At 42.3% G+C, this 20,618-nt stretch overlaps 1 protein-coding gene across 1 annotated transcript in view; it reads right to left on the bottom strand.

The window, feature by feature from the left end:
* Positions 1 to 20,618, bottom strand: part of cd276 (CD276 molecule) — a 62,504-nt gene that overhangs the window by 22,015 nt on the left and 19,871 nt on the right. The window contains exon 5 of the mRNA XM_079164213.1: positions 37 to 174. Within this exon, the coding sequence (XP_079020339.1) occupies positions 37 to 174 (138 nt within the window). The remainder of the gene's footprint in view (positions 1 to 36; positions 175 to 20,618) is intronic.

Genomic DNA, 20,618 nt, shown 5'->3' with positions numbered 1-20,618 from the left:
CCCTCTCCCGCCCCTCTCCTCTTCCATTCGCTTTACCTTCTCTCCTGGCCTCCTCGCAGCTCTCCTTGATCTTCCTGCGGCAGACAGCAGCCAGGGCAACTAGCAGCACCAGCAGACACACGGCCAGGCCAACAGTTACCCACAGAGCCACCGGGGGGAACGCGATGTTCTGACCTGAAAAGCAAAGGGCAGAGAAGGGAGAGCCTCATTATTCACTCTTGCAGAGCTAAAATAAGAGCACAACTGTCACAGCTGTCTCCATCACCATTATTTCCCCATTTGACAATTTTGCTGTTTGCATTCGTTGTCATAAAAATCCTGAATTATCCAGATGGCAGAACATGAAGCCCAACATGATGACACATCTCTGTCATCATCGTCCGCAACGTCAAATCATCTCCGTATAACGTTTGGCTTTCAAAGACAGTCAGACTGTCAGAGGAAACAGAAATGAGTGACAACCTTTGATTAATGTGAACGAAGTAAGGGCTTCTTTACTAGCGTCCAATTAAGACACTTGAGTCATTCAATTGAGTCCAGATGGCAGATGGCTAAGCAGTCGCACAAGACTGTGTTGTCGTTTCACTCAAACAGCATTGGCACCGGCATTAAGAGGATGTTGGCGCTAACTATCCCACCCCCTGCCTTCTGTTACGCATTGCTCAAGTGACTGAAGTTCTGATGCGTTTTGCTTTAATATTCTTCTTAATGTCTATAATATCATTAACAGTATAAAACAGGAAGGAAATGTCAATATTCAGGAATAGCAACAAGGGTAAATAAAGAAGCAAATATGCATGGTAGATATTTTAATATAACGTTCTTTTTTTTTTTTTTTTACTGCACAATATTGTATATCTTTCAGCACAACACTAAAATTACTTTGGAGTCAATTATACATGAAAATGAGTGACAGAATGTTGGCAAACTGCGAACTGATGAGGAGGAATAGAAAACTGGTCAGCAGGACAAAGAAAGATATCAGAGACACAGCCAAATTTCCCTTGGGTATTCAGACTGAACAGAGGGAGAAGAAAAGAAAACAGCAGAGCCACTAAATAGCTGTGAGCCTGGCTGTAACACAAACAGGCCTCCCTCAGAGAGTGCCCGCTCTGGGCAGATAATATATTTTTTTAAAAGACTGAAAAATGACTGGCACAGGAAAGAGGAAATGATGAAGCATCTGTAAGGACTTGGCATCAGCTATACAGACAAGACTACAATACAGGCCAGCTGAGATTAAGGGCAAACAGAGGCGTCCTTTTGGAGGTGATCAATTCTCAAATGGAAATCCAGTCCATCTGATTCTGAGAAGCAAATGTACCTGATTGTTCCACGAAACAGAATTAATGAAAGGCCATAGAAGGGAGGAAGAGAAGGAACGTACTGACCAATGATAGAACATGTCAGTTCAGCCTTTATGCTGCTGCGTTTTGGATGCCTATGCCAATCTGTCTGTTCTGGTCTGTCCACCACTTAGGTCCAAACTAATATATCTCAACTACCATTAGATGGATTGCCATGAAACTTTGTACAGATATTTCCATGGTCCCCAAAATTTGAAGTCTAATGATGTTGATGATCCACTGACTTTTCTTCCAGCTCCAACATAAGCTTCATTTCTGTTGCTTTGAGTGAAATGTCTCAACGACTTTAAAGGGTGCTCCGATTGCTCGACCACCGATTGTTATCGGACGATTTTCCCTTTTGATCCGTAGTGAATTTATGAACTCTAAGACCTTTGTAAAGGCTGAGCTAACAGGGTTTAATGACCCCACCTTTTCGGTTTTACAAGCATCCACACTCCTGAAGGACACAGAGACACACTCAATTGTGATTAAACAACTCAAAGAAACTTGATGCAAAATAAAATGTACCTTAATTGATATGCTAGTCCTAGTCTTAGTAAATCCTTCCATTTTATATATTTTAATCTACCTCAGAGTAAGAGACTGTTAAGTGTTCTGTTTGCATTTATTCTGATCTTGTCCTGTAGTCAAACAAAACTCATCTTACATTCCTGACTCACTATAGTGTGTCTCTATACAGTAATTATGCAAGTTTAAAGTTGTGGTATGATAACAATGTCCATCTGTGTTGTGTAATTGTTTAATTAAATTCTGTGATTAATTGATCAGGTTTAATTCAGTGATTTATATCAAACTGTTTAGTACCGTTCTGCAGCCGAGATAGTTCAGCGTTCAAATGTGAAATAATTAAATAGACTATGTAAGTATTAATTCTGTAAAATAAGGTTAAATGAAATAATCAAGACAGTGGTTAGGAAGTGGTTTGCTGTTCCCGCCATACACTTCTTTCTCAGAAAAAGTCAGAAGAAACCTTGTTCTTTTTGATGCTGAAGGGTGATCTCAAATGATCAATATGAAATTTTGAAGTTTTCTCTATTATTCCAAAATTGGATGAAAAAGCTCTACTAAGATGGTTAACATAGTTAATATTATACCTGCCTAACATTAGCATGTTAGCCTGATGCCATTAGTATTTAGCCCAAAGCACCGCTGTGCTTAAGCACAGCCCCACAGAGCTGCCAGCATGGCTGATTCTCTGTCTTGTTAAACTACTTGGTTAAATGGCAGCAACAGATTCAAAAGAATGCCTCCAATATAATATAGAGGCAATTGATGCGGAGACAGATACTAATATATATTACATGTTATACATTTCAAATAATTATTGTAATCTTGAATGATTTTACGAACCATATACAGTATCTATTTTGAGAGACACTCAATACAAAAGGCACGACAAAGACTCTCTGGTACCGCTGCAGAGCAGAATAAACAACCAAATGTCACAGAGAAAGGATAAAATCTGGAAAGTCAATCTTGTCATTTTGATGAAGCTGGGTATGCCTTCCCAGGCTAGTCATGACTGATGATGCTGTGGCTCGCTGTCCACCGAGCCCTTCACTCTGTTATATTTAAAGAATGACCATCTGAGAGCCACTTTGTACTAACAGCAAAACCACAAAACATGTATGAGAGAGGAATAATCACACACAAAGCTGCTCACCTCAGAAAAATAACAAATGTGTCAAGCTCTTTGTGACGAGTAAAGAAGACGCTGTGCTCTTTATTTCCACCGTCTTTCTCACTCTCTTTTTATTCTCACACCTTCCCGCCACACTCTCCCTCCCTCAAGGCAGACTGATAAAGACAAATGCCATAGTCGGCTATCATTGCTACGCCGGGGCCCAAAGGGCTGCAGGATCATATTTTTCTTTTTCTCTTGTTTGATGATGTGATTTTGTTTTCTTCAGAAATAGATTTGTCTCTAATGGCTCTGTTTACCTATCCTTTCTCTCCCCTTTTCCCTATTCCCTCTGTGCAAGGGTAAGGATGGAGTGCTTTGGGCTGCACTGTCACATTACCAAGAGCCTGCAGATTTCAGAGCTGCACCAAACGGGCCAAACTTCACTCACTACACACGCGTTTTCTTCGATACGATGAATGTGTAGCACACATCAGAATACACATCAAAGAAGTGGAAAGTGTGTCTATAACGAGGCAACATGATACGATAGAGAATGACACATCCTCACCAGGGTTCCTGTCTGTATTAACTTCCATTTCTGCTGATGTCAACACTCAATGTCAGTTGACTAGTAAACATGAAATGGATAAGGGCTCAAGTATGTATGAACCATGTCAGTGTCGATAAAATGACACAACATTTTTCATTTTTTGTCGTATAATTTAGTCCCACATGAAAGCTTGACATTCTGCACATTTCAGCACATTCGAACCGTGTGCTTCATTTATGAATTTACTTTATATGATATTCTATATGTTTGATGTGTGTGTCAGTAAAACTGCACTTGGTAACATTTACATGTCAGCACTGTCTGCCGCCGCATGCAGTGGTTACAGTTTGCTACCACCACTTTCCATGAATCCTTCCCCATAGACATATTGTCACATCAAAATTCAACAGTGATTATTTTCACAGGTATATTAATCAATTTTGGTCATACAAAATGCCACAAATCACATTGTAGAGGTCACATCTGCCTCATACATTACTGATGCAGTAGGTGGACACAATTACAGGATCACCTTCACAATATATTGCAAATGCAATATAGTAGTCTACTTAAAATCAAATTTTCAGAAGTTCAGATTTTATTGAAACTGGGTCTGCGAGGCATCGAGTCAACACTATGGCAGTTCCAGAGGCTATAAAATGGTTCTGTTGTATTATGTTCTATTATATTGTACATATAATGTGATTTGTTTTTGTGGCCATCCCTTGCAGTTATTTTGTTGTTGGGGGTCTATCAGACGTATAGATAAAAATGATATATTATGAAAAGGTACAACTGGTAGCTACAAATGCACCTTCAATTAATGTTTGCAACATTTTTTACAGGTTATATCGACCACATCTGGGTTACTTCTTATAGGTGGTGCTTCGCCGTAGGTGTTTTGTGTATCATAGGAGGCCACGGTAGACTGCTAAGGTAAAAATAGATATTTAATGGGGGCAGGCAAGAGTATGATAAAACACCAGCTCCATATGGAGCCTCTAACACAGGGCACATCACCAGTGAGAAATGAGGCTCCCTTAGTCTCTGGAAGACACTATAGGGGGACTCGCAAGGGGCCAGCTTAGGTATTGTTTGGGCTTCAGTGAATGTGAAAGCCAAGATTTGCAGGCATTTTTACAAGCCTGAGTGTTTTCTCTCCAGCACCTTTGGTGGAATAAAGTGCTCCTAAGACTCCCTTGCCTGTCATCTTGGTTCTGCAACGTGAAGACGGTGGAGATCAAAGCTGCTTTCCCTCCAACTGTCAGGCCAGTTTTACCTGCCGAGAAGAAACCTAGCCTCGTAAGCTGTGACCAAAGGAGAATAATGTCCCTTGACAGAAGGATGGCTTCGGGCTAATAAAGAGCATCAAGGCTCATTGTAGACAAGCTGGAAGGATGAGGAAGAGGAGAGGAAGAGTCAATTAGGTTTTTCTTTCATTGTCAGGATGAACAACCTGACCTTATTCTGCCTGGTTGTGAAAATCGAGGAAAAGAGAGAGAGGGGGGGGGGGGGGGTGCAGTAGAGGAGGAGTGTTGATCAGAGAAGAACGTGGTGGACTAGGGGCTAGCCCAAGGGTTGAGCAGCAGCAGGGCCCAGCCCTGCTGGAGGGCCTATACAGCCCTGGAGACCAAGGAGGCACAGCCAGGCTCAGCACTCAAAATAGGCTTATATATCTCTCTAACAATGAGTCACATGGCAGAGATAAAGACATTCATTCAGACAATACAGTAAGACTGGGAAGAAACAGTAAAGTGAATGAGATATAAAACTCAGTGAGACAAAACAGGAGCTCACACTTAAATCACATTCACCCAACTCTGGCGAGGTGATTGATGCATACTGCCTCAGCGAGTGCAAGCAGGCTCGTCGACGTTGGCGATCTAAACTTCTTTATTCAGTTTCTGTGTAGCGCCGTTGACCTCGCAGGAAAGAGATTGGCAGAAACAATAACAACGGCGCTAATGGGAAGAAGATGGCCTCTGTGTCAGGACACGGATTAGTCAGAATGGAAAACATGAGCATGAATATTAGGCTTACATTGAACGAATGACTTTGAATTTGTTTCAGCTTCAGTTTCAGTTACAAGCCTTTATTATCAACCTTAAAGGTGTCCATCAAAACCTCGGAATCCTCCCCATTCAGTCCCAGTATGAAAAGCTTGTGAGCACACAGGCACACCAACTGTTATTGTAATATTGCTAGGAAAGACATCACCTCTCTGGGAGAGGACAAGAAGCTCACTTATTGAGGCAAAACTTGGCAAACTGAGATGGATGGCGACAGGTTTTTGTCCCGTCAGCATCTTTGCTCTGAGCCTTCTCTCCTCTTTTTGCATTTCAATAAATTGCTTTTCAGCGAGATGCTACCTCACCGTCTTATTGGCATGCAGGAAGGCAATGCGCTCGTCTCCAGGACGACCTAGCGCCCATTTACTTACACAATTTGTCTGACATTATTGCCCTTCCCTTGACGCCATGGGCTCGTGGCAAACACGAGTGTATGATGTGCAGACGTGCACATTAAAACAGAGTAATGGCTCTGCATTTATAGGAATAAAGTTTCTAACAGCCTTCTTTTTTTCTCAGCGGGAGAACTATAAAAGCCATCTGGTGGTGGTGGGGGAAGTGGTGGGGGGGCGAGCGGGAGAGTAAGGAGGATGAGTTAGTGAGTCAGTGACGGTTGGAGAGATGGGGTAAGCGGGTGAGTGACCAAGCGACCCAAGAAAGGGGGAAAAAACAAGCGGTTGAATGAGTTTTGGGTTGTGGGTTTGCAAGCAAGCAGGCATTGAGCTGGTAACTACGTGAATGCTGGACCGGGCTGGAATCACAATGAGGTTTTGTGGTATTAGGCCACTCTCAACTCCAAAGCTGTCTCTCAGACATGTCAGACTGCTACTGACCTTTCCTGGGTGGAAAGTTGGCTCACAGTCCAGAGGTTCTCTGATTATAGAGCAGCGCTATGGATTTAATCTTTAAGCTTAAATCTGATCGATCCAGGTGAATATTCCCTGCCATCTAACGGTCACACACTACTGAGAAGTTACAAAGAGGGTTAGAGACGGACTGAGCTTGAGTTAAAATTGACCCCTCGCTAAGCCGCATGGCCGCTAGTCCCGTCAAGGTGGCAGAGCGACCGTGCACTTAATGCACGCCCTGAATAAATAAATATGATCTAATATCTAGAAAAATGAAAAAGCTATTTAGTAAAGAAGCAGACAGAAGGGTCTACAATATGCGTTTGAAGGATATCTTCAGGATGTGAGATTGATAAAGCAGCGAAAACGGGTTCAAAAGATCAAGCTAAATGCTACAGGTCACAGTGTAAAAGTGAACCACCACATCACCTGGCAATCGAGACAAAAGACAATGCAGTTATGGAACAACACTGTTCCTGGAAAGCCAGGTTGGAGTATCTCTTTAAGATGGACCACTGGTGACTTTAAGTACTACTTGTGCACATCGGGCTCCCCTTTATTTATATTCGTAAATCATGTGTGCATTTTTATACACACATACATCACATTATTTAAAACGTACATGCTCACACAGAGATATGTGACTGACATTAACAATGCATGTGTCATAGTGCCTTAAATACAAATGAGTGAAACTGATTCATTGAAGTAATCTCAATAACTGCCACGAAGCTTTTTGTGTATTCCTACAGTATACGACGAGACCAACGCATGACAGTCAGTGATTTGTCTGGGAGGGCGAAGCTAACTCGCAGGTATATTTAAAGGAATGATTTAAAGTCTTACTCAGATATGCCGGGGGCAAGGTTAGAGGGAGTTTTCTCATCTTTACAGTTGAAGGTAATCCCATACCCAGTAGACTGGCTAATTAACTGAATATACAGCTCAGAGCCAACTGCATGGTTGTCGTGTTAGCAAGGCAGAGGCTACATTACAGGCAGAGAGGTGTGAGAATGTGTAATAGCTCTGTGCTGGGATATATAAACAATGGCCTGAGGTAGTGGTGGGCAGTATAACCAGAATACAACTTCACAGTGGATACACGAGGCCTGATGTGGATCTGGCTACATCTTTTGTTGTGGTGCAGAATGGATATGAAATGTCACATCAAATTGCACCTCGAGCTTCAGCTTACTGCATGTTAACCAGTGGGCATACGCTTCCCTTTTACTCTAAACCAAACGCACACTTGCATGCTAAGCAAAGGGCGGGTGAAGAAATGGAGTCAGACAGCTCAATAGAGACAGGAGCAAACCATGTGGAAACATGTCAGCAAGTATGAGCAATGTTTGAAAATGTGCTCCAGCTCTTGCACAAGTAGCAGTGGCAACACTGGCAACGCATTGTTGACAGAGTCCCTGTCCTAAGGATGAGACAAGTCCGACGTGGAAGGACGTGGTGAAAACACAGGATCCATGGTATGTAAAGCAGAGTCGGAAACATTTCACCCAAAACAAAATCCTGGAATTGTGCTGCAGCTGTTCTGAGAAAGTGAAGCAAACATAACACACACACACACACACACACACACACACACACACACACACACACACACACACACACACACACACACACACACACACACACACACACACACACACAGATGTGGAGTAATAAGCTCTTAATTTCCACCAGGTATGAAACTCTCCTCCACAGCTGCTGTAAACTACATTAACAGTTAATTGATCGGTAATACATTGTCACTATACCAGTCTGTCTTGACTTTGAATCTCATTCGATTGAAATTATAAGAGAAAAATATATACCATTAATATTAACAATATACTGTGACGTAAATTTCATGTCATGCTGCCAAGTGCTGCTCTGGGAGAAGGATGAAAGTGGGCGACAATATCATCTCACGACAGGCCTTCCCACCTCATCTTACCCTGGCCCGGGCTAGCTCTCTCTCAACATCTCCCATGTCCCTCCCAGCCCCACTGGGGCCTCAATTAAAAACTCCTCTGATGTCTCGTAACTGACAGAGACTCCATCACTTCCACACACCCCTCTCCACTGAGAGTGGCATTAAGATGTTGGAGGCAGAGAGGACTATTGATTTTCTTTGGGGTTGTTTTTTTTTTCTGGTTGCTCCATTTCTTCACTTGGCCATCTATGCAATGCAGGCGGAACTTGGGTAGAATACTCGGTTTACAACATTGTGTTGTGTCTAAATTTGTAATTAGCTTTAAAACAAGAGCTGCCTGTGAGATGCTGAGGATGTGTAGGAGAGAATCACTAGTGACAGCTATCAGTACCACAACAGGCTGGCTAGTTGATAATGCCAAGTAGAGGAGCTGAGAGAGCAGAGTGACAAGGACAAATAGCTATGAAAGGATTAAAGAGCCATTTAAAACAAAGTGTATGCATTGATCCTGCTTAAAAAAACTAAAACTTAATTCTTCAACCGAGCTACATCTAGGTCCTCTTAAGGCGGGATTAATTATTTTTCTAGCCCCGTGGGGCATTGCAATAAGCTGTACACACAATATTGACTTATTATCATCTAAACAAGTTGTTATGACAAACGGCTACCTATTAACACATAATATGAGCGCTCACTTGGAGTTGTGTTTTTGGCAACGCAACACAAATGTAAGTCCAATATTCAATCTCCTCGTAGTTCTGTTTTGGTCTCCACCAACTCCTGAGAGAAACGTCTTGTTCCTCAGCTGCTCATTGTTCACCAGCTACTTGGTTAATATTGCCAGCCTGCAATTTAGTGCTTGACAAGTCGTGTACTCTGTCGTTGTGCTCTGCCTTTTTGCTTAAAACAGCTGCTTGCTGCTGTTGCTGGAAACAACACAGATGAGAGCGGAGAGACTCAACCAAACAATAAAATTGTGGGCCATAAAACCAAAACAATGAGCTGAAAGTCGCTAAAATTCCACGTAGAGCTGGGGGCAACTACATAGTGAGGTAATAATTCTCTGTGGGTTTGTTACAACGAGCAACTCCTTTCACATAACATTCATTAATTCAATCCATTTTCATTCACAAAAATATGAATTGTGCAGCTTTAAACTGGGATCCTGTTCCTACTTTGTTATTGTATCAGTGGGTATTCACATGCTGCTTGTGGGAAATGACTTTAAGAAATAAAGTGCACAGCTAAAAGCATAAACAGGGCTCATTACACATAGAATACTTGAATGACACATAAAGACGAGTAAATAATATTTAGTCCCTATACAAGAGAGCCACACTAACATGGTAGATGAGCCACAACATTGTGCTCATTCCAATGGCTCATTGCACCAAGTACAAACTGCAGCTTGAAACTCTCTGCAGACAGTCTGTGAAGTTGAGACACCTATTGCTGAAACAACGCCTCTGTTACATCAGTATAGTGCAAAGTGGGTAAAAAATATCACCCACCATATAAACTAAAACATGACACTTGAACCATCCATTTAAGTGTTCATTTAAGTCAGGAACAAAACCGACTAGTTGCACTTTCCTGTTTGCTTGTTTGTCTCTTTAGATTGCTATGAATCTGTAATGGGACCGCTAAACAGCATCAACACTTACTCCTTGTATCAAATGTGCTCAGTCTAGTTATAAAATTGCCATAAAATTATCATCTTGCAATTTTTTTTACATCCGTTGTTGATTATGTCCGATTCAAATGATCAATGTTTCTTTATGAGTAAACAAAGCCATAGCTCAAATCCACAGGAACAGTTGCTGCTTACATGATAACATCTGAATACAAAATGACCGGGAATCAGATTAACCCTATATCACAAGGCCGTGCAGGTTCCAACAAAACATTATTAAAGAACTGCCTGGACGCCTTCAAAGAGCGCAAGTTCTTAGTATGCTTCTCGCTCTGCAGTATTACTAGGAGAATATATAATGACAGATTTTTTTAAAAGACATATCTCTGTATGTCTTTGCCTAGGGCTCTCATTATAAAACAGCATTTCTCATTTTCCTCCGCTGCAGTCTTTGGTGGTTACTGGACAGACAGATGAATATTCTCAAAGCACTCAAGCTGGACCAAGCTCAGACTTTGAAGAAGGTCAGCTCATCCCTGTTAGCCATTCATCTCAAGAACAAACCTCTCCACATAATTGCACTATAATTTGATTAGTTTAAATGCAAATAGAAAATGAAAATAAAGACTATTGAAACCATACAGCTGTTGTCTTCAGGGAGGTCAGAGGTCTGATTTATCCATTGACTATCACCCCTAACAGCGTTATTATTAACCCCACCGCTGTTCTTGGTGAGACCCGCCCTGCGAAGAATTCAAGTGCTTGGATTGGTCAGGAGTCCAGGGTCACCGAGGTAGCGGTAAGCCTATTTGTTCAGGTGCTATGCCCTGACCAATGGGCTATCCTGACCGTAACTACGATGCTTAACCTGAACCAATCGGCTCTGCCTGACCCAGCTACATAGGGCGGATCTTGCCAAGAAATGCAGTGGGATTCATAATATCCCCGAACACTCTTGGTGCTAGCAGGGATACAGTGTCTTATCTGAGGACAGGGCAGTCTAATTAGTGCCCATCTAGCTGGAAGGGAATAACGTATCCTTGTTTCACATCTACATCTTAATTAAATATCTTTTGAAAAAATGACTGCAATCCAGAAACTAGCTCTTGGATCTTTTGTGATACAAAATGATAAAAATTAGACATTTTAAAGATTTTAACACTTTTAAATACTGAAACATTTGTCCATTTTCCATCATGGGCTCAGCTGCATCAATACATACAGCTTCTTTTAGAATATATGGTCATTTATTGAGTTTAAATCATAAAAGGTTTCTTCACTCAATTTTGACTGAGTGTGTTTGACGTTCTTGTCAAACACCTTGTAACCTAAAACCATAAAAGTATGATTATTTATTGCAGAAATTACATTAAAATATAACATTCATGGCACATTTACATTCATTTTTTATTGCAGTCATTTTACACAAGCAAAAAGCTACTCGGAGCTGTGCTTTGACAGGTCTTTTAGAAGAGTCATTAACAATGCCTTTAAGCGGTTCCAAAATCACTGTCAAGTACAGCTTCTCATGGCTTATTGCTTAAATATACTTTGTCTCCTTCCAGCACTTTGAAAATATGATATCTTGGACAGACTGAAAAAATGACTTTGTAAATCTCTCTCTCAGTGGAATATAGCTAATCACAGTCTCACAACTTGTGCGTAGCTAAGTCATTTAGCCTGAGAAAATGCTCAGCTGCTGGCTGAGAAAGGAGTCAGGGACAATATGTTCATACCAATGTCCCACAAGGGTAGCACTTCCCACAAAACTAATACATTATTGCTAAAACAAGGCTAGCTAATGCACAAATGAGGACGTTTATCCTCTCATTCCACATAAGATATCTACACTCAGGGCGTAGAGCAATTTTAGTAGGTTCTGAAAAAGACTAAAGGGAGAGACAAAACAAAAGATTAAACCCTATATTGCCCAACTTTTAAGCATCTTATGATAATCAAAGTGTCAACAAATGAATAATAATGGCTGCTAGCCTTGAATAAATAAATACAGAACAAAATAGGGGAAAAGAAAAGAGTAAGAGAGCGAGAGAGAGGCAAGGAAGAGTGAAACTGATGTGAAAATAAGATACTTTTCTGGTTTTTGAAAGTTTACATGGCAGGAAACAATTTACAAGGCTGCAGGCTACTGTTTAGCTGTCCTCGAGTTCGGCATTAACCCCTAAAACTCTCCTGTGGAGCTGCTCAGTGACAGACAGAACAGGTTTGTGGTCGCTCCCAGGTGTGAGGGAATGTGTGATCCAGGCCACCGCTATAAACAGCATGCATGCTAAGCAAGCGTTTTCTGGGGGAAACAGAAAACGACTCTTTCACTCGGGCCATGACTTTGAGACAATTTTCTTCCAACAGAACAACGGATGCATGGGTAACCACAGTCACAGGTTTACAAACAGCCCACTATAACGTTGGTGCAGGGCTTGATTATAATGTAAACCAACAGAGTGTAATAGTGAGTCGTACACTTTACAAAATATTCCCAGTTCCACTACTACTACTTCAAAAACAACGAGAAGCTCATAAGTCAAATTTACTATATGTGTCGAACACACCCACCTCAATAGCACGCATACAGAATGGGAGATCATTACTTCTACCAGCAACTAGATCCTGACACTCTGTATTGTTGTTTTGTTGGATACACAATAGGCCTCGGTAGCCCCCCGTGGTGAGGAAAGGACAGAGAGACCTTGAAGTAACTGTAAAAAGGAGTCTGCCCTCTTTCCCTCCCTTTTTATCATACTTTGACACCCTTATGATGCACACTTCTGCTATCTTTGAAGCTGTCTGCCCCCTGCTTTAAAAACGTATGATGAATAACAAGAAAATACTGTGAGAAACACTATTTGGGACATTCTTGTAAATCAATGGCAGATTTACAATGTACAGGATTACAACTTGAATCCTATTTTACTCTGTAACCTTGACAGCTTCGTTCCCTGCTATGGAGTAGCAGCACTAATTCTTCTCGTGGTACACAATACAAAACAGGACACACTTACTTTCATCTCTGGATGTAAGTCATCACTCTGCTGAAGCAGCACATATTTCAAAACTATAACCAGTTACATCATCGCGCCCACAATGTCATCACTCTATGTCATGTGGCTTTATGGAGATGAGGTGAAATATTGAGTTTCAAGGACAACGGTCTGCCTGCACATGTCATGTAGCAGCCTGCAACAACTCATTCAATATGTGGGATGTCAAATGAGAGATTTAATTGAAAATTTGAAATGATTGTAGTTTGAGTATACAGTACATAGTGCAAAATAAATGTTTCCAGTCATGCTAAGCTAACTACCTGCTGGCTCCAGCGCCATAGCAAATCCACAGATATGAGAGTTGTATCGATCTTCTCGTTTAACTCTCCAGCAGAAGGCGAATAAGTGCATTTGCCAAAATGTTGAAATATTTCCTTGAATCATACGTAATGCATCAGCAAACCTATTCAATTGGTTCAATTCCAACTCCCTTTCCAAACATTAGCCCTCAGCTTGGTTGAACTAAATGTCTTGGTTCCACAACACAGCCACGGTACTCTGAGACACTCCTAGCAGTGTAACCCTGTGTGGATGGCTTAACCCCTCTAACAACCACATCAGGAAAACGACCCGACATTACAAATGGCATCACTCTTCATCTGGTAGAGTAAGTGGGTGAAAGCATCGAGACAGATACATTATAGATATGACAGACTCTTGCGGTGTGGGTCACCGAGCTGTCTCTGCCGTTGACAGAGAGTTGCACTTACTGCGGCAACACACACGCGGAGGGTAAGCGATGAAATTAAACACAGTTGACAATATTAATAAGGTAAGAGGAGCGAGTTTGTTTCCTCGTGGACAGTTTGTCTGTAATGAGCTGCAAGTTGTCAGGCTCTGGGGAGACAGGCGTGGCTACCGAGTCCGAGCCAGTGGGAAGATATTAACGCAACCTGAAGAGGGTGTGAGTCATCGCGAGCCTGCTGTCCGTTCAAACTGGTATCATAAGGAGCAGGACCACAGCATGGCTTAATCACAGTCATTACTGTGATATTTGACACTGGGGTTGAAATAAAGGGCTCTGTAATAGGTGTTCCTTATCACGCAGTGAGTCAGTGGGTGCTTACGTATTTCCAAGTCAAGCTGTCAGTAAAGGGGGAGGTGAGCCAGTACCAACACTACGCCTGCTTGAAAACTCCTGTCCTCTGGGACGCAGCCACACTCCGTCCTTAACTTCCATTTCACACATGGTAATCAATTACTGGTCTCTAGAGCTATCGAAGAAAAGAGCCACCTATCCTGAGAATAAGCTAAATCTCTCAAGGCCACCTAATTGAAAATACATTATATTGCTAGACAATGCTCTTTGTGTGTAGCCAGCCACTAATTTGGACTGTTTGCATGCACAGAACAAAGCAATTTACTGAGGTTGCAAACATCTTTTGCAGGACAATAATTCATGGTGTTATCAGGTGCAGAGTTTAAACATAAAATAAACGGGCTGAATAACTAAATAAGCAAACTTTGAAGGTGTGCCCAGCTGTTTGTTGGTGGCTATTCCCCCAGTGACTCTGAAAAGCTGAAACTAATATGATTTCATATCGCGAAGCCAAGACTGATGCCAGACCTCCCGAAACCAATCCCTCTTACAGGATTTAGCAGGAGCTGTGTGAAATGTACACTGCAGGGCCCCACTGGTCCCAATGATAGTCATTGCTGTGATTCCAAATCAAAATGAACCCGATCAATAACAAAAGAGGGCTTTTGTGTGTTTACTGCCATCATAAATACAGTGTCCTGAAAAGGAAAGCGAGGGAGGACAGAGAAAGACAGGTTTCCACCAGGCCGGGGACGGGCATAAAGATGTCAGGCTGCTGTTTGAGAGAAGGTGGCAGTGGGGAAGATAACACTGCCATGATATGATGGACTTGGAGCAAAGATGGAGCCTGTTTTGATCACATGCAGAAGACAGGAATATACTCAAGGTGTATGCACGTGACACAAAAACACCTACTGTACAGAATGTATCCACAAACAGACACTGATGACCTTTCCTTACAGAACAAATGTCAAACCTGTCCTTAGACTGAATGGCAATTCTTTGGTTGATGGAATTTTCTGCTTTGTTTAAAGTATGTTGTCTCTTTTATGTGATTTTTAGTCTGTTATTTGTGTTTTTATGTGGTGCTTGTGAAACTTTTACGCTGCCTTCTTGGCCAGAACCCCCTAGCAAATGAGATTCAATATCTCAATGTGATTATCCTGCTAAATTAAAAATAACATTTACAAAAAAAAAAGGGGGGAAAAAGCATCTTCCAGGAAGAAATACTATAGCACCGTGGCTTTCAATTGTGACAAAGAAAAGCATTTTGACACCGAACAAGAGCAAAAAGAACCTTTAATGCCAAAAAGTCAAGATGGAAGAGAGGGATCGAGAATAAAGCAAAAATAAATCCCAGCACAAAAGAGAGGAGCTCATTTTATCTTTCTGATTGTGCCGTTTTAAAAGAGCAGTGCACAGACCGGAAAGTGCCCACGACTCAATCCAACCCAACAATCCCTCAGAGTCGCTAACAGTGAGACTGGGAGCATGACAAATAACATTGCCCGGGCCATAATACAGGGATAAAATTCCCTACACTGATGGCCCAGCAGAGAACGCTCAAACGTCTTAGAGTGCTGACAGCTGCAAGTGGCCCGGGTTAATAATCCTGATAGGAATTAATGTGCTTACAATGGTGCCATTGCTGCCTACCTGAATTTATTTTAGATTGCCTACATTACTTCATCTGTCTATTCGGTTGTTTTCCCTGGCTGGGCTCCTGATAAGACAGAGCAAGCATTCAGCAAGAGAAAGAAGGCCTGTTTGTGCACTGGACACTAATTAATATAGTGCTCCGTCGGGAAAGTTGCCTGCTTGCTGCTCTACTGACAACAGATTCATTTATACTGCTGTTTTCTGCTTCCACGAAGGCTCTGTTAATTGCATTTAAATTAGACCGTGTTCGGGAGAGAACGAGGACCAGCACAGTGGTTTGTTACAGAAGCTGGAAGCAAAAACATGATCTTGGCCAATATATTACCTCAAAGTCGATTGACAGAGCTTTTGATAGAAGGTCCAACCAGAGAAATGACCCAAACCTGCTTGTAGTATATTTCATGAATAATTTCAATTACTGCAATTTCACTCCAACAGTTGCTCTAATGAGAGAATCTTTGAACCAGGAGATCACTGCATCTTTCGGCTTGGCCCTTTGGCAATGCTAGCACAGCAATGCCTTTACTTCAACTTAAGACACAAGCATGTTTAATGTAAGGGACTTCTTAGAAACTAAAGGAGAATGAGCGCTTAATGGCTGGAGTAAGCATGGCAGGTAGCTATTTAAATGGCGATATGATGCCAGGATCAAGCTTTGAAGACATATAAAACAGTCCGGGAAAAGGGGCAAGACAAAAAAGAAAGCTGGCCCACAAATAATGAAGGAAAAAAGTGCTAAGTGTAATGAATAAGTGAATGCTCTCACGCAGACCACCTACCACCAACAAAAGTGTAAAATTCCATCTTCACAGCAAAGGTCAATGTTTATATCGCAATTAAAGATGTTTTTTAACCTTGATTTACACAGTGAAGGTTGGTTTATGATGCACGTGCTTCACAATCATTGAGGAACAAACGGTCTCCTTGGGGGAATGTGCCCCACAAAAACAGTACGGTACCTGGAGTTGAATAAATCACCTTAGAAAAAAGACTCTGAAGGAAACCGGAAGGATCTGACATTAATTCTCAGCGACCGTGTGTATTCCATGTTCATTCCCGCAAGGGAATAAACATTGGAATAAGCGACCGTGTTTATTCCTACACACGGGCCTTTGATGAAGTTGATTGAGCTGGGCAATCCTTCAGAGAGGTGGGACTCCTGTAGATTCAGGGGGAGATTAATACGAGCAGCAAAGCCAGGCTGGGTCCATGACAGTCGGTTAAAGAAACATTTGACAAACAAGGGCACACAGCGTTGTTGATGCACAGCCTCTAAAACATGGCCCGGCCAATTCAACCAAGTTGTGCCACCAATGCACGACACACCAACAGCAGTTGACATTTACATAACACTAACTACTGTTAGACATTAAGTTTTGTTGATGTACTTCTGTGCTTTTTCAACACCTGCTAAGTGCCATTATCAAGCTCCTACTTACTTAGAGTAGTATTTTCACCACATAATAAAAAGGAGATGGTCTTGCATTAGCTGTCTTTATTTCATGGGTCCATTATAAAATAATTAGCAACATTCTAAAAGGGTAACATTTTGACGTCTGGGAGACAAAATACAGAAACAATTACTAATAGGAACCTGAACTATAGAAAATTTGAACATGTGAGGAAACCAAGGGATGGGAGGAAACCCACACTAACACAAGAAAACAAGCCAATGCCACACAGACAGGACTGGGACTGGGAAGGACATCTGGGATCCTCTCACTGTGAAGCAACAGTGCTAACCGCTGAGCCAGTGTCGCCAAGTGAAAGCCAGAGAATGCCAGCTAGATAGTAAAATTCAGCAAAAAGTCTTCCACACCATGTGGGGTGAGCTCCCTCCCCTTCAGCGAGTCCATCTCCCGCCTGTCAGACCGTAGTGCCACAACTCTGAGCTCAGCAAACGTTTTCGTCTCCATCTTGCTTTCTGTCATCCACTTCTCACCCCTCCTAACCCTGTCTCCCTAGCTCCCTCTCTCTCTATCTCCCTCCCTCATCTCTCTGTCTCCTTCCTTTCCCCACTCTATATATCTCCATCCGCACACTGTTCACTGTAAATGCTGTGCCAGCAGAGTGATGTCGGGGAAATGGCGCCATCCTCATTGAGAGAGCAAGCAGACGGAGTGGGGGTGGCGCTGGAGGGGCTGTTCAGTGACAGGCCCTGAAACCCAGCCATGAGAAAACACACTGCAGCAATCACACAGCTCCAGTAGATGGGATACACGGCTAAAGCTCCACATTCAGAGAAGGATCAGTACCAAAAATGATAGGATATAGACTCTTGATCCCCTAAAACTCCAACATTATTCTTTTTGTGAGTGGAACAAAGTGGTCGAAATAGGGTGGAAGTGTGAGACAGTTCAAGCCTTCAAGACAGGTGGAGGAGGAGGAGGAGGAGGAGGAGGAGGAGGAGGGGGAGGACAGGGGTTGGTTCATAAGCAAGCTGGCCAGGCAAGCAGACAGGCCACGGTTCATTTGAGGACTGAAGCTGCTCCTTTCCATCATTCGACTGTTCATTAATACCAGCTGTTCCTATGGGTCTCCCCGCAACTAAGCCTTGCTGCACTCTGCAAAACCTATCAATATCCCAGCTACACAAAAACACTGCCCATTGCAGAGCGCAGCTTAAAAAAGAAACTGTCCAGCGCTCCACCACAGGGCGAGTTTACAGAAATGGCCGTCTCTCTGAGATGCCTGATAATAGGGCGTGTGCGTGCGTTATTGACAGGCTGGATGCTTCTGTTGAGGTAGTTAAATGGGTGGTGACTACAAAAGAGGTGAGAATTACACGGGTCACTTAACACTGACTCTCAAAAGGGTGGCTCATGCCAGCCCACATAGTGCTCGGCTCAGTGTGTGTAAAGGGTTCAGTTTCTCAAAATTAACCTTGTCAAACTCCGGTTCTGCCTGGGGGGAGATTTGCATTACTAATGCAGTTTTTCAATCAGAGATTCGGGGGGAGTGTGACATTTTAACATGCTTGTTCACTCTCTACCTTCTTACCATCATTGTGCATTCTTTTTCTTCCCTCCCGTAGTCCATTTAGGATTTTATGCAGATTTGACCCATTCATATAATACGATTCTCCACTTCCTGAGTGTGGCGTGCGGTGTTGTGTGTTTGGAAGTGTATACAGCGAGCCAGTGTGTTCGCTGTATCAACTCAAGCTCGGCACACTCCAATGTTTGCTTCATCACACTTCAATGACTCCACGCTTTTTGGCTGGAAGTCCGTTTTGCTCTTGGACTCTTTCTTTGACAGGATCTGTTCTGACCAATTATTTTTTGAAGTTAGGGTAAAAGCAGGACCATGACTCTCTGAGTAAGGGAGATGACAATCAAAGCCTATATAAACGGCTATGATCCTTCCAGTATTAGGGCTGCGATCAGCAATTACTTTCATTGCCAATGAATCTGCAGATTTCTTTTTTTTACATTTTCTATAAAATTACGAAGAAATAGTGGAAATGGACGTTACATTTTCCCACAGACCAAGGCAACACGTCAATGTCAAATGTCTTGTTCTGTCTGACTGTATATTCATATTCAGTTTACATCATGTAGGACAAAGACAAGCATCACATCCTCCCATTTAAGAGGCTAGAAACAGAAAATTTGCTGAGAAATTGACTGAAATGATGAGCTTACTTGAGCAAACGCAAAAAAAAGTCCTACTATAGTACAGATGACTCCCGCAGAGAGGTTCTCTGCACCATGAAGAAGAAAAGGGCCTTCTCAAAGGGCCTGGAGGATCTGGTCTGGGTGAAAGCCCTATCGGCTGACTCCTGCTTCACTAACCTGCCAGCTCCTAATCGAGGACTATTCTGTACTACACAATCAGGGACTCATAAAGGCAATGCAAGGTGTTTCTCATCCACATTAAACAGTGCAAAGCTTCAGTAGCACAGCACACACTATTTGGTTACTGTAGAAAACTGACAGTTTTTGGGTTGCACATTAAAAAAAAGGAAGGAGAAGAATGCTGCCAATCCATCACTCACACGGAGTTTAGACTCTTGTCCTCTTCCTTGAGTGATTCAACCACTAAGAGAAATTGTCACACTGGCTATGACAATGTGAACGGTAGAACACCTGTTCTCCACACAGCACAGCACAGCAGGGCACCCATGCTGACAAGAAGTCTTAACTTTTTGTAGCTACTTTGTATTCCAAAGAGAGATGACAGAGACATTGGAGTATGATGACATGATTGCATCCCTGAAGACCAAGCCACTATGTTTTGCACTGTGAAGCCATCTAATAAGAATATATTAGATGATTCAACTTTGGTACTGTATATAACTAACTGTTTCTGCTGAATTGTCAAAATGTCCACCATTGGGGAACCAACCTGAGGAGTTAAAAGGTTTGGCTCAGATTTTAAACCCTATGGGATTGAAGAAAAGGAAAGACCAAATTGGAGACGTCATTGTCACTGATTCACAGTGACACGCCATCCCTGAAAAAAGAGAAAAATGCATGACTAATTAAATGACCAATCCAGATGACTCAATCAACATTTCTTCAAAATGAGAGTTTAATTTGTAGAGGGGAAATAGAGGAGACACAAACGGAGATTGGAGGTAATAAAAAGATCATATCAATTTCAACCAAACCTGAAGTAGTACATCAATCTGGCAAAGGTCAAAGGGTAATAGCAGCCACAGACTACTTTACCACTGGTACCTTGCAGTCATATTTCATTCTCACTGTGTGTAATGCCTTTCCACTACCCCAATGGCCCCTCTGACTGGTTATCTGTGCTGTTTTCAAAGAGGCCGACCAAACTGTTTGAAAGGCCAACCTCCCTCAGCCGTCCGGCAAGCCTGACTTGCCAATCGGCC

The sequence above is a fragment of the Pholis gunnellus genome (assembly GCF_910591455.1).
Source record: "Pholis gunnellus genome assembly, chromosome: 1".
Taxonomy (NCBI): Eukaryota; Metazoa; Chordata; class Actinopteri; order Perciformes; family Pholidae; genus Pholis; species Pholis gunnellus.
Note: the sequence above shows the minus strand (reverse complement) of the source record. Positions and strands in the feature narration are given on the sequence as shown.